This window comes from Danio aesculapii, chromosome 14 (genome assembly GCF_903798145.1).
Source record: "Danio aesculapii chromosome 14, fDanAes4.1, whole genome shotgun sequence".
Lineage (NCBI taxonomy): Eukaryota > Metazoa > Chordata > Actinopteri > Cypriniformes > Danionidae > Danio > Danio aesculapii.
The window spans coordinates 22,430,124-22,445,911 of NC_079448.1; the positions used below are offsets into that span (position 1 = coordinate 22,430,124).

General features: G+C 33.4%; 1 protein-coding gene across 1 annotated transcript in view; it reads left to right on the forward strand.

Moving 5' to 3' along the window:
* aff2 (AF4/FMR2 family, member 2) overlaps window positions 1-15,788 on the forward strand; it is a 410,790-nt gene that overhangs the window by 292,598 nt on the left and 102,404 nt on the right. Inside the window, exons 8-9 of the mRNA XM_056471754.1 lie at window positions 2,224-2,275; window positions 10,150-10,187. Coding sequence (XP_056327729.1) covers window positions 2,224-2,275; window positions 10,150-10,187 — 90 coding nt within the window. The remainder of the gene's footprint in view (window positions 1-2,223; window positions 2,276-10,149; window positions 10,188-15,788) is intronic.

Consider the following 15,788-nt stretch of genomic DNA (forward strand, 5'->3'; position numbering starts at 1 on the left):
TCCATGTCTATTAGTTTTTCTTTGTCCATCCATCCATTCCTCTATATCTGTTGATTTTTTCTTTCTCCATCCATCCATCCATCCATCCATCCATCCATCAATCCGCTAGTTTGGTACCATATATGATAAATAGATAATGCAAATTGTATTGCAACTAGACGTCAATTACCAATTTAGCAAACATTACAAACAATGTCAATCTCAGATATTTATGGTGTAAACATGTGCATATACAAATGTTTGATAATTGAATAAATGGTTTTGAGTGTGATGGCTTATGCGATGAAAAATGATTGAGAAGTTGTGAAGAGTTTGACAGCTTTTTTGAGAATTGACTCATCATTTTGGATCAAGAAGCCATATGCAATTAGTTTTTGTCCAAACTACAGAACATTGTACTTATGGTTTGCACACTTGTGCCTAAGCATTTGCAATTTGCTTAAATCAATAAGAAATGCCAATCTGAAGTGAAGAATAAGCTAATTGTTCAGAGATCTAAACTTCTTGTAAACTTGTAAACTTGTTTTGAAAAAAAAAAAATTCAATCGAGAATTGAGCTAAAGCAATTAAGAAAAACTGTAATATTGACCTTTAAACATTTTTAAAAAATCTAAACACTGATGTAATTACAGCCAAGTTAAAAGAAATAAGATTTTTTCCAGAAGATTTTAGAAGTATTATAGAAAATGCTGTATAAATTGCTTTGGTCTGTTAAATAATTTGGGAAATATTTTAAATAGATTAACAATTTTACAGGAAGGCTAATAATTTTGACTTTAACTGTATATAAAAACTGTATATAAATTCACACACATATTTAAATCTTTTTCATGAAATCCTTAACTGTAACCGTTTTGTGTTATATTTTTTTTAAACTTTCTTTTTATTTATGTACAGCTGAAGTCAGATTTATTAGCCCCCTGTTTATTTCTTTCTCCAATTTCTGTTTAACAGAGAGAAGATTTTTTTCAACACATTTCTAAACATAAGAGTTTTAATAACTCATTTCTAATAGCTGATTTATTTTATCTTTGCCATGATGACTGTGAATAATGTTTGACTAGATATTTTTCAAGACACTTCTATACAGCTTAAAGTGACATTGAAAGACTTAACTAGGTTAATTAGGTTCACTAGGCAGGTTAGGGTAATTAAGCAAGTTATTGTATAACGATAGTTTGTTCTGTAGACTATTAAAAAATATATAGCTTAAAGGGGCTGATATATTTGATCTTAAATTTTTTTTTAATTAAAAACTGCTTTTATTCTAGCCAAAATAAAACAAATAAGCCTTTCTCCAGAGGAAAAAAAATTATCAGACTTGCTGTGAAAATGTCCTTGCTCTGTTAAACATCATTTGAGAAATATTTGATAAAGAAAAAAATATTTAAAGGAGGGCTAATAATTCTGACTTCAACTGTATTTATTCATTATTTTTGTTGATTGTCTTAACCTGAATTTGTCTTGAAAAACTATATATCAGATATGCCCAAACAAGGGTCCACAGGCCAAAGTTGGCACATTCTAACCTTTGATTTGGCCCACCATCCCATTTGAGAAGAGAGGGAGAATGATGGATTGGTGGTTGGGGCAAATATCTTTAAAAAATATTGTCATTTTGAATATAATGTAACCTTTTATTTGTTTGTTTTGTGATTTCTTAAGTTTTGTAAATTCATTAGATTTTTAAAAACTGTTAATACTGTCACACGACAATGCTCAAGACATCAGCGAGCAAATCAGGGCAAAGGCAGGATAAGCTTAGGGTATTTAACATTGAACCCTATTGTATTGATAGGTCTGTTTATGTTTTTGCTGTAATAAATTCATAAAAAAATAATATACTGCATTAGTTACTATAATTTACACCAATGTTTTCTAGTTATTTTTAATTATTAGGAAATAAATTAGGAGATTACTCATGGAAACTTTAACGTACCTTCTGCCCACAGTTCTCAGTTAAGTTTGGTTTTTGGCCCTTCATGAGAAAAAGTTTGGGCAAGCTTGCTATATATATATATATATATATATATATATATATATATATATATATATATATATATATATATATATATATATATATAAAATCTGTATTTATAATCTATAATTTCTCAAAACATTGTGTGATAGCCACGGGATAAAATTGAGAATATTTACTTTGGCAGTACATTAAACTATTTGAAAATATATTTATTTAATTATTTATTCTTTTTTTTTCCTCAGAATGCTTGAGGATGACCTGAAAATCAGCAGCGATGAAGAGGACAATGATCAGGTAACTGAACCCTGAGAGTCACTGATGCAGCTGTTGAATGTTTAATCTATTTGAACTGTAATTGATTTTCCAGACAGAAGATTGTTTGAGTTTGATTGACAGTCTCGCTCTGAGCACACACTGGATTATCACAATATAATGAGCTTCCATATATCATCAGAGCGGGAAACATCATGTGCTCATGTAATGATGTATATACAGGTGTGCCTACAGTACATACACATATAAATATCAGTGAAACCATTGAAAATAATGACACCGGCTAACCTTTATACAGGTCATTTCAGAGAGAAAAAATTTTCACAGCCTCTTAAACTGAGAATCAGAAATAGGGTCTAAAGTCTCATAAATAATTGAAAAGAAGCCTGTTTTCCTGAATATGATTCATGCTCACTGATATAGGCTGTGATATGCACTCTACATACATATAGACATGCGGTTTGCTTAGAGGCATGTTTCCAAGACATATACAAGCATTTTTCTCTGTGTGACCCGCATGAAAGGACCTGCAGTGAGGCATAATGAACACCTGCGTGTGTGTTTGTGTGTGTATGCGTTTGTGCATGTGTGAGTGAGAGAGAGAGAGAAAGAGAAAGAGAGAAGATGGGCTTCCTTTCTCTCCATTTCTATAGGCATAAAATAAAATTTAAAATGCAATAAAATTTAAATAAAAAATACAACTAAAATAACACAAGATAATTGAATGATAAAATATGAGTAAGAGAGAAAGTAAAGAGGAGAAAGAGAGTGAATGGACTTCCTTTCTAACTATTTTTATAGGCATAAAATACAATACAAAATACAATAAAAATAAAATTAAAAAATAAAACTAAAATGACACAAGATAATATAATGATAAAATATGAGAGAGAGAGAGAAAGAAAGAGAATGGACTTTTTCACTAAAATATAAAAGACAGAAAAATATCTATAATATTTAAAACATAACAAAAAAACATACGGTAAAATAAAAATAGTCATAAAATAAAATAACGAAATATTATTCTTGAAATTGTATTTAATTGCAAGGTCTGATCTCGAGGGGCACAAGTTTTTTGTGTCATTTTACTATAATAACTTATTGTGTTATGCTATTTTTAATGCCCCTAAATTAAACTTGACAGTGTTAAAAATTATCTACACTGTTAACTGTTTTCAATATTTACAGGTGTTTTCCACTTACTTATAGTTAGTTTTCCAAAATCTGAGAAATTTTAATTCACAGATATTTTCAATGTGTAGTAGTTATCAACCAAGTACAAGGTGGACCTCTACAATGTACAATTTGGACAACAACAAAAAAGGTACAAGACTTTGTACTTGACAGCTTTAATGAAGGAAATAATTACATTCCCTTGAATCACAGCAGATTACACATAAAAACAATAGAGAAAATATGTATTATTTTTATAGTTTTCCCATGAAATCAAATAATGCAGTTTATACTTATAATTAGAATCTGACTTTCGTTCTTTATGAAACAGCATTTGACTCTAAAATGATCAGATAAACTACTTCATTGCCATTTTGACATTTGTAAAATAACAATTTCTGAATGTAACAGTGCAACGGTTTTCAGTTTTTCAGTGCCTTAATTCATTGCACCCTCCATTGTCAACCTTCTGCATTTCTATTAAACTTAAAGTTTTGCAAATTGAAACTGTAAATCAAAAATATGTCTGCTAGAAACACATACATTTTTTAATAACTTTCATACATCTTAAAATCATTTTTTGATTACATGAGCAGGTTTTCAGGCAATTTGACAAAAAAAAAAAAAAACAGTAAAAAAACAATACTATTCTATAAATGAACAGATCAGGTGTTTTGTAAAAGTCACATGATCTTTGATCTAAAGATTATGTAGTATAACCTCCCGAAAAAAAAAAAAAAAAAAAAATTTGGGGGGGTTACATTCAGTATGAGGGTGTGCGAGAGATCAGCAGAGTGGATTGCAACATCAACTGCCTGAGGTATCAAGACATTTGTGCTGCCCATTACATTACAAACCACAGGAGAGGGCAAATTTGTCAGTAGGATAGCACTCTTTGTCATACTTCAACCTCCACATCAAAGTTCCTGAAAGCAAAGAAGGTCAATGTTCTCCAGGATTGCCCAGCCCAGTCACCAGAAATGAACATTATTGAGCATGTCTGGGGTAAGATAAAGGAGAAAGCATTGAATATGAATCCAAAGAATCTTGATGAACTTTGGGAGTCCTACATGACTGCTTTCTTTGCCATTTCATATGACTCTATTAATAAGTTATTTAATAAGTCATTGCAGAGATTTATGAATGCTCATTGGAGTCATACACAATATTAATTATTTTTCCACTGCACCATGACTCTATATTCTATACTGTACATTATTTCTGTTAAGTGAAAAGACTTTTGTCTAAGCAAAGTCAGACCTCACTATCCCAATTAAATATTTAAAAATCAAGGCATGATCATATTATATTTTGGTAAAATAAGCATAATCTAGAGGCCTTTGCCTTTCAGATAAGCCACTTCTGATACCAAATGATCAACTAGAAGTCAAGTTATTATTTGCTGTTCCTAAAACTTGGATAGGTGACAAGACTTTTTGTCAGGTAGTGTATCTTTAGATTTCACATTTTGTCTGTATGCTGTGAAACAAAGTGGATGAATTTGTAACACGGCATTCCATATTTGGACTTTTATCTATTTTGGTGACTCTGAATGGTCAAAACATCTCTCAAAACACTTTATTTATTTATTTATTTATTTATTTATTTATTTATTTATTTATTTATTTTGATTATGGACAAAACGTTCAGCCAGTGTGTACATGTCATTGAAACAGCATGATGTTGTATTTATTTATTTTATGTGTTAAAAATTCAGACAAAAATCGTGGCTTTCTTTGCTATACTTTATGCATAACATGCCTACAACTATTTTGTTTAAACTATGGCAGTGATACACCAGCAAACATCTGTCATCCTAATTGTTGCACAGATTATGTTTTTACGTCGAACACTCAATGAAAATGCCCCCAGTTCACAAGTGTTTTTAGAAAAAGTATTGATGAAATCACAATAATTTTTTCCTTCATAAAATAGCTGTATCCTCATTTCCATTGAAAACTGAATATTAAAGGTCTGACGTAGCACAAATTGATCAGAATAACTCAGTGTTGATTTCAACAGGTGCTATGCTAAACCACTCTATCACACTGGTTTTTGGGGAAAACTAATATGATCCATATCTCATTAATGATGTCGATTCTCTCACACCACCCTCATCTCTCATACAGTACATAACCTCTAAACCAAGTGCCCTCATCCTCATGATAGCACGTGTATATGTGTGTGTGTGTATCTGCATGCATGTGGGTTTACCTACGCACACCATCGCCTTCAGCAACGGCCCCCAACCACGGTTGCCTAGCAACATCCATCTGCGAGCAGCCTGGAATGAGCCCAAATTCCCCACTGAGAGGGAAACAGCAATAAGAGGGCCTGTGACAGATGATCTGAGTTGTTTCATCTAATACACTGTGAAGATCACTGGCTCTCTCTCCCTGAATGATAAATGGACTGTACACAGATCAATGGGTGCAGCATTAAACCCAAAAAAGCCCAGGTAGAGCTGTGTTCATCTTTAGTGCTGGAGATCTCAATATATCCCCATTTACCTGGAGAGATTTGATTCTGAAGGTAGTGCTTATGTGGCAGTAAAGCACTCTATGATGCATTTATAACAGCCGAAGGAGTTGCTGTGACAAACGCACATAATAAACAGCATGCTGTCATAGAGGAACACGTGCTGATTAGCTCAGGAGATGAATGTCATTGAGTGAAGAGATGGAGCGATTGGGCTAATATTATTAGCATTAATAGTCAAAACAGGAAAAGACCATATGATTTTGTTTTGTTAGCATTCAAATTAAGTTGTAATTCACAAGCAAACTCTTAAAAGCTCTAATTCTGTTTTTGTTATTTGAACAGTTGCACTATTTCATGCTCAACAAGTGTAAATGGCAGAATTCAATAACGTACACAGATTTAATAAAAAAAAAAAACGCATTTAAATATTGTTTGTTTGTTTTAGCATTTAGAAATAAGTATTTTAAGGCCAGTGGTATTGCATTAAACACAAAAAATTTGCTGACATATACACATCCATATACAATACGTGTGTAATATGTGTTAGAAATAAACTGTTGTTTTGTTTGCATTGTAATGGTATTACAGTATTTTTCAAGATAACAAGTTACAAAACTTAATGGAAGTCCCTGGAACTACATGGTACAACATTTAACAACTGAAATACTGCATTAAAATAATTATAAATAGTTAATATAAGGAATTATAATTCACATTATTTACACTACCTGACAAAAGTCTTGTCTATCCCAGTTGTAAGAGCAACAAATAAGCTTCTAGTTGATCATTTGGAAAAGTGGCGGAAGGTAGATTTAGCCGATGAATCATCTGTTGAACTGCATCCCAATTACCACAATTACTGCAGAAGGCCTATCGGAACCCATGTGGATCCAAGATTCTCACAAAAATCAGTCAAGTTTGGTGTAGGAAAAATCACGGTTTGGGTTACAATCAGTATGGGGGCGTGCGAGAGATCTGCAGAGTGAATTGCAGCATCAACAACCTGTAGTATCAAGACATTTGTGCTGCCCATTACATTACAAACCACGGGAAAGGGCAAATTCTTCCGTAGGATAGCGCTCCTTCTCATACTTTAGCCTCCACATCAAAGTTCCTGAAAGCAAAGAAGGTCAAGGTGCTCCAGGATTGGTCAGCCCAGTCACCAGAATAAACATTATTGATCATGTTTGGGTTAAAAGGAAAGAGGAGGCATTGAAGATGAATCCAAAGAATCTTGATGAGCCATTCCAGATGACTTTATTAATAAGTTATAAAATTATTTGAGTCATTGCAAAGATGTATGGATGCTGTCATCCAAGGTTATGGGAGTCATACACAATATTAATTTTTCTTCTGCACCATAACTTTGTATTCTATACTGTACATTATTCCTGTTAAGTGATAAGACTTTTGTCGAAGCAAAGTCAGACCTTACTGTCATAATTAAATAATTAAAAATCAAGGCATGATCATATTTTATTTTGGTAAAATGAGCGTAATCTAAAGGCCTTTGCCTTTTATATTAGCCACTTCTGCGTCTGATATCAAGTGATCAACTAGAAGTCAAGTTATTATTTGTTGTTCCTAAAACTTGTATGTTTTATTTTAGTTTTGTTCTAAGTACAGTTAAACTGCATTTAACAATTTAACAAGTTTATATATATATATATATATATATATATATATATATATATATATATATATGAAGAGTTCAGATGCAAAATGCCACTTCCACCAAAAATGACATTGAGTGAATGCTTCATCAACACATATTTTTGCTTCAAATCATCTAAATCTCCTCGTCAGCACATTCAGAAATACCAGTTTGTTTGCATAAGCCTCTAAACACCACTTGCCTTTGATGGCTAAAGCCGCTATGTCCCGAGAACCAATCAGAAGGCGCAAATCAAATCATGTGGTTTCTATTTTTATTCCACTTTCGATTCAGATTTTAAAAGATGGAGTTTGATGAACTGCTTGAGCCTGTCCGATTGTCAGTAAATGGCAAATGAAAGCATCCCTTACCTCAGAACTCTGTGCATTATAAAAAAAAGAAAACACACTGTACAGTCGGAAGTGTAACATGCATTCATAACGTGGTTTTTTTTTGCTCAGTAACACTACTTTGATTGAGTCTGATTTAGTTTACATTAAACGGCAACTGCGTTTCATGAAAGACAAAGTTAAGATGCCAGTCTTTTATCCCGCATGGATGCTAGGAGGATAAACAAGAGACGAAAAAGAGATCGAGTATGGTGAGAATGAATGAATGACAGCTTTTAAAAGTGTCTGCAAATCATTCCTTTTTTGCACAGTAGGCCTACCTTGTGTTTTATTTGCTAATGTAAGCTATTTTTAAAAAGATAAAAAAAATGTATTTAACTATACATTATTTATATTACTACAATAAATTATATAATTTTTTTATTAATGGACAATGCACAGATATTGATGTTTTACAATGTTTTTACACTACATTATTTGAATCTAACAAGCTTAGTTTACAATGTTTACATTGCACTACTTACATTAAATCCAAATCCAAAATATCAGAAATGACAACAGATTGTTAAGATTTGATTAGTGTCAAGATTTAATAATGTTATTGATTAATGCACTTACTTGACAGATTTCATTCATTTTCCTTCTGCTTAGTTCCTGGTTTATCAGGGGTTATGACAGTGGAATGAACCTTCACTTAACAGATTTTCTCAGCCTGATCTCACGAGAAAACATAAGTATTTTACATTTTGTCAGTTTAGTGGCTAATTCGTACAAGTTCAGTCGTACAAAATTGTACGATTTTAAAAAGGAGGCGTGGCACCTGACCCCACCCTAAACCCAACCGTCATTGGGGGATGAGCAAATCGTACTAAACAGTACGAATTAGATCTGACGAATTCATACGAATTAGCCACTAAATCAAAAAGTTACGAATTGCCATGAGATTGTGTGGGATTTATGTATTTTTAGTTTAAGGTGGTCTGTGTTTGGTAAAATAATTTCTAATTGCATCTTTAGTAATTTTTCAATTAATTACAATGCCTTGTCCCTATAGGTGGATTTAGATGAGTTTGCAAAAAAAACACAAGTGGAAATCTACCTTGTAAAAAACGAATTGAATAAAGAATTGAATAAAGTGTCATTTTTTGACCAGCTAATAACCTTATCATTAACTATAATATTAAACTTCTGAACCTAACTGTAGGAGCATGATAGAAAATGCTCATTTACAAAAAAAGAGGTCTGATGGATTTAGAGGATTTTGCATCTGAACTCTTCATATATATATATATATTATATATATATATATATATATATATATATATATATATATATATATATATATATATATATATATATATATATATATATATAAGACTGGTACTGTATTTAATTTAGCTACAGTAAATGAAAACCTAAAAATGATACAAAAATGTTTTAAATTACAAAATTCCCTTTGAAAAGCATTGGAGTATGTTAGATGCGAAAAAAAGGGTTTTGTTGACAGTGCCTTTCATACTTTTGACAATGTCATAATGTATTAACCTGGTGCTTTTATGCAGAGAAACTGAAGTTTAGTTGAAGACATTATTATCTTTGTATTATTACATTATACACAATATATCTCCATAATATTTACAGCTACATCATTAAAATCACATGTAAATTACAATAATAAAAACTGAATGAACTGCACTCCCTCCCACCTTTGATACCCAGCTAATTTCTCTCTGGGTGCTGGAAGCAATAGGTGCCCAGTTCTGTGTGTGTGGTGTTTTATCTGTGTGTTGTCACGGTACTCATCCATGTGCGCTTCTGCATGTCATGCCCATGCCCATATGTGGGTTGTCAAGGCTAATAATAGCTAATTGACTCTGCTCCTTTTAGTACTTAAACATCTCGATGACTAAACATGCGTGTGAGCGACACGAATTACTGAACTCTGGTGTGAACTCAAGAAATCACAGGAATTTACAAAGGTTCTGCCCGAGTAGAATCTCCATCCTAGAAAATCAATATACATTTCCTCAAGCAGGACTGATCTACTGTTTCGGGTCATGCTTAACTGTTCTCTCAGAGTCTCCCACTCCCAAATAAACATGCAAGCAAACTGAGTCTATGAGGGGAAATGGGCAGACACTCAGATATTGCGATTCTGCTGTTTTCAGATATCTTGTGCTCTCTCTTTCTGTGTGTGTGTTTCTCTGTAATCTTATGTGCTGTTGTCTTGTTCACAGGCCGCTGAGAAGTCCAAGCCCAGGAGCACTGCACTCAAGTAAGTGAATAATCAAGTCCAATTCATTCTGATTCTGTGCTGCTGTTGCTGCTTGTGGTGTGGCTGTTGGGGAAACAGCAGGTCATTTGTGGAGATGGAGATCAGAAATGAAACACTTGCATAATCTAATGTACTAGTGATGTGCATAACATAACATCTTACATCTATCTATCTATCTATCTATCCATCCATCCATCCATCCATCCATCCATCCATCCATCCATCCATCCATCCATCCATCCATCCATCCATCCATCCATCCATCCATCCATCCATCCATCCATCCATCCATCCATCCATCCATCCATCCCTCCATTCATCCATTCCTCTTTATCTATTAGTTTTTCTTTCTCCATCCATCCATCCATCCATCCATCCATCCATCCATCCATCCATCCATCCATCCATCCATCCATCCATCCATCCATCCATCCATCCATCAATTTATCATTCAGTCTAACAAGTGTTTTTATTATTATTTATACAGTTATTGATTTCTAAATGTAAATTGTTCAGAATTTCACTCCTAAATCTAATTGAACATCAAGTTTTTAATTTAATTCCATTTCCAAATTCTTCTGGGATACCGTCTGTCCACTTGCTTCAGTCAAGGGCGCTCGTCCATAGCTTCTAGAGCATTCCTGCATGTATTTTCATCTTCATTTCATCTGTAGTGGTGGTCCTGATGGCTGGGGATTGGGAATATGAGGTGCAAATGGGGCCTCATTAAGCAGACAGAGAGAAAGCATGGCCTACAGCCGTGTTCCCTCAGTGGGAGTTTGGGACTGGAGGTGCTGGAAGCGTTTCGGCTGTGCTGCTGTTCTCTCTGCGGTGGGTAAGGGGGTGGAGAGGCTCTGACTGAGGGACAGGGGTTTGTCCCAGCTGCAGTTAGTGAGGTGAGAGCTGGGCTGATGAAGCACACCAGAGGACCAGTGGTGGATTGTGGGTGGTGCGTCAGTTTTGGTACTGAGTGAAATAGTTGTGGAAGTTTGAATTTTGTATCTCTTGTGTGATCAGTCTAGGCTGATTCCTGTAGTGTTCTATCACACCGATTTGATTTAAAATGTTCAGTGCGTCAGGTGATCAGCTGCTAAATTCAAATATGCTTTCCCACGATGGATGGCGGTGAGCCAGAGAAGAACATGTACAACGTTTGTCATAAATCACAAAAAAAAAATATATATTTTAGGTTTTAGACATTTAAATACACATAAGTACAAGCAAATCATATATTTATGGTTGGTAAATACACACGGATGTCTATGGGGATGGCAATAATTATTATTTTTAAACTTAAAGGGATGATTCACATCTGATGCACATTGTTTAAGTTACTATAATGTGTACTCTATTCTTCTCCCAGTTAACACTTTCTTTCATGTATTTGGGAGAAGTTGATGAATATTGATATTCATGACACTCTGATATTCAAAAGTTTCTGGTCAGTATGTAATAATAATAATACATATTATAAAATATTTCTTTGTCAAATAAATGCTCTTCCGGTGTTTATCAAATTATCCAGAACTCCTGAATTATCAACATTTATTATAAAAAGCTGCAAATCTGTATATCAGAATGATTTCTGAAGGACCATCTGACACTAAAGCAAAACATAGCCATAATAATGCTGAGAAATCAGTCTTGCCATAATAAATGATAGATTATTTTAAAATGTAGCCAAGTATACTCTTATTTAAATGTATTTTTTTACCTTAACTTTTTCTGACTTAAGTTAATGTTGTCATTTTGCTTTGTTGACATTTTTTTTTTCACTAATAATTTTTATTTTCACAAAAATGTCTCTACATTTTCTAATCATTCCCATTCCCATCTTTACCTGGAATCACATCCATCCACTGGCTTTAGTCGGTGATGCACTTTTATGGTTTTACGGCATTACCATTTAAAAGTTTGGGGGTCTGATCTTATGCACAAATCATTGCTGCAATCATACTAGCTAAAAGCCCATTTAAAGTGAATTATCATAGAACTGAAGCTTTTAAGAGATGTCTGCCAGGGCTTGTAATGTTGTTCATGTAGGTTTGCCCCAATTCCTGCAGTCTCAGTCCTAACAATGCATTGTGCCCATTAAAACATCCCCTACAGTTCAGCCGTTGGCTCCACACTGCAGCTCCCTGAGCAAGAGCTCATCCAGAACACACTCTCTATGCTTCAAATCTGTGCTAAAACCAGACCCACTGTGAAAATCACTGGTCATTCAGTGTGTGTAATTGTTTTCTGGGGCCACATTTCACTCGATGAGTCTTTCCCTCTGGAGGGGCTTGTTGACAGTCACACCATGCAATTGTTCTGTCATCATGAGTGCTGTGCAACACGCCACAAGTGTTAAAAAAACAAAGTCTGCTTTAATATCACACTTATGGCATGATGCATACTATTATAATATTACATGATAACATACAGAACATGTCCGACATGTGGCTTTTGATTAATGTGTTTTCCTGAATCTTGCACTCTGATGAAGTGTTGCTTAGTCTGTAAAAAATATATATTTTGAATTAGTACAGAATCAAAGTCAACTATATTTGCTTATAAATCGAAATATTAAATAAAATTATAATATTGTTAAAAAAAAAATTGGTGGGGTGGGGTTGGGGGGGGGGTTTATGATATATTAATTTGATATCAATTACAAACTTAATTTAAGGTTGTATTTTAATTTGAACAAGGCACATTTTTACATTTTAAGATTTTTATTTAATATGTACATTCAGAGACAAAATTGTAATTATTTTTTACATATTTCCCAAGTGATGTTTAACAGAGTGAAGACATTTTCACTGTATTTCCTATAATATTTTTATTTTATTTTTGGGGGAAATCTTTTAGTTTGGCAATATAATATATATGGGCATCACGGACGGTGGTGCAATGGGTAGCACGATCACCTCACAGCAAGAAGGTCGCTGGTTTGAGCCTCGGCTGGGTCAGTTGGCATTTTTGTGTAAAGTTTGCATGTTACCCCTGTGTTTGCGTGGGTTTCCTTTTCAGGTGCTCCGGTTTTCCCCATAAGTCCAAAGACATGCGCTATAGGTGAATTGGGTGAGCTAAATTGTCTGTTGTGTATGTGTGTGAATGAGTGTTTAAAAGGGTTTCCCAGTGATGGGTTGCTGCTGGAAGGGCATCCGCTGCGTAAAACATATGCTGGATAAGTTGGCGGTTCATTCCGCCATAATGTATATTAATATATAAAATTGTGGGGGAGGGGGATGAATATTAATAACACAGGAGGGCTTGGCTTATGATAATGCCTTTGACAGTACAGTATATCCTATTTAATCTTTATTTAATTCTTTATTTACAAGAGTTGTAATTATTATTATTATTGTTATTATTATTACTAGTTGTAGTTATTTTTGCAATGAAAAAATGTTTTCAAGAAATTAATAATATAATATCTCAACTTATCAGTTTTAATAATTTGAAATATATTTATGCATTACCTATATTCAAAGCTAATCCCTCATTTTTTATGAATGAATGAATCAGTCAATGAATGAATCAACGAATGAATGAACAAGCTCAATAAAGCAGTTAGCTTTCCAGAGCTGTACAGAATAATCTGTGATTTGACCATTTTGGCTGTGCAACTTAATACCGCCTTGCCTTTGATAAACTTGCTGGCCTGAAAAGCCTCTGAAAATGCCTTTTAAAAATAGTAACCCAGCTCAATAACTGTCAGTTTGATTTAGGAGGCTCGCTTGAGGAGTTTGCTTTTTTTTCTTTTTTCCGTAGAACTCCGGGTTGGACTGTTTATCCGATGTTTAGTCTCCTACTGTAGACACTCTTTGATCAGAATCCCGTATTCCTGCAATTATTTTCCTCGCCTTTCATTTGGACAATCCTCCAGTCTCCTTCACTTACTATTGCTCTATTCTTCACACCTTTGTGCCATTTTTTTCCTCCTCTGTTCGCACAGCTTATCGCATGTTTTGAGTGTCTATAAGGCTCCAGTTCTCTAAAGGTCTTGTTTTTCCCTGGAGCCGAAGCCTGTTGTTAGCCTCTGTGCTGGAGATGTGACCTCTCAAACACAGACACGCTGTTCATCCGGCTGCGTCTGTCTGTTTGGACAGCTCTCCTTCCCCTCGCAGGCCACAACCAAACTCACAGCAGCAGCAGGATTTGATACTGTTTCTGTCTTTGACACATGAGGCTGGCTGTCAAACACTTTCCTATATAAAGACTTTCATACATCAGTGATTTGATAGCAGTGCAATTATGAAAGCAAGAATGGATTTTTGGTTGATGAGCTGCACACTTTGATAGTATAAAAAAACTAAATGGTGAAGGAAATTCAGTGCATTTGTAGCTGGAAGCTTTTATTTTAATACAATTTATTTATTTATTTATTTATTTATTTATTTATTTATTTATTTATTTATTTATTTATTTATTTATTTGGTGTTTGCTTTTGTGTTTACTTGTTTATTCATTTATTTATTTGTTGGGTTTATTTATTTATTTATTTATTATTTATTTATTTTTATTTTATTTTATTTTTTTACTTTTTTTGTATAGTAATAAATAGTAAAAAAAAAAAAGGAATGAACAATATAATAATGGCCATATCGGTTTCAAACAAAAAAAGAATTGTTTTTAACTAATGAAACTTATTGTAAAATGCAAACCAACAAAATGAACAACATCTTTGCTATTTAAAATATTTAAGACAAATAATATAAATGTAATTTATTTTAAACTATATGTATAATGACACACTAATATGGATCTGTCTGTCTTTCTAATTCTTGATTCATTACGGTGCTTTTTTCAGTATCTTACACTATGAGCATCATACCTTATTTATTGATGTATTTTATTTTTTCAAGGTTAAAAACCATAGGCATGAGAATGATAATCATTTAATCAAATATTTATAATATTTTGGATAATCCATTGCATAATAATTTCTTTAAGCTACAAATAATTAATCATACTTCATTAGTATTATGTGAAGTTGCAAATTTAATGGCCTGGGAGACAATTAGCAAATTTGAATTAGTGCAATAATAAAATATCACACATCCAGGTTATTACAATTAACCAAACCACATTCTTTGTGGACCGCCATGTTTTCTGATCTGAATCTGAATTAAATGTATTATTAGAATGGCGGCTTAGAGGTCTAAAGTAGTCTAAAGCTGTCATTACCTTTAATTTCTCAAGAATATTAAATACAAAATGATATATAAACTTAATTTAAATTCTTAGTTTTAATGTCAGCTAGGGCAGGGGTTCTCAAACTTTTTGTAGCCCGCAACCCCCAAAATAACAATGCCAGTGACTCGCAACCCCCACATTCCTCAGAGGTTGTTATAAATATACAAATGTTGCACACACAACAATAGGCCTATATAAACACAAGCCTATTGACAACACAAACAAGTGCAACAGTCTAACAACCATAAGCTATTATTTACATAGTCATTAATTTGTGTAATTTAATATTAACCTCACCTAATGAGACGGGTGGGCACAATGTTTTGAGCAAAAGTCTATTCTTGGTTTAATTTTGGAGACCATCACCCGACTACCCACTTTGGAAACCACTGAGCTAGGGAATAATAGTGTTGTCAA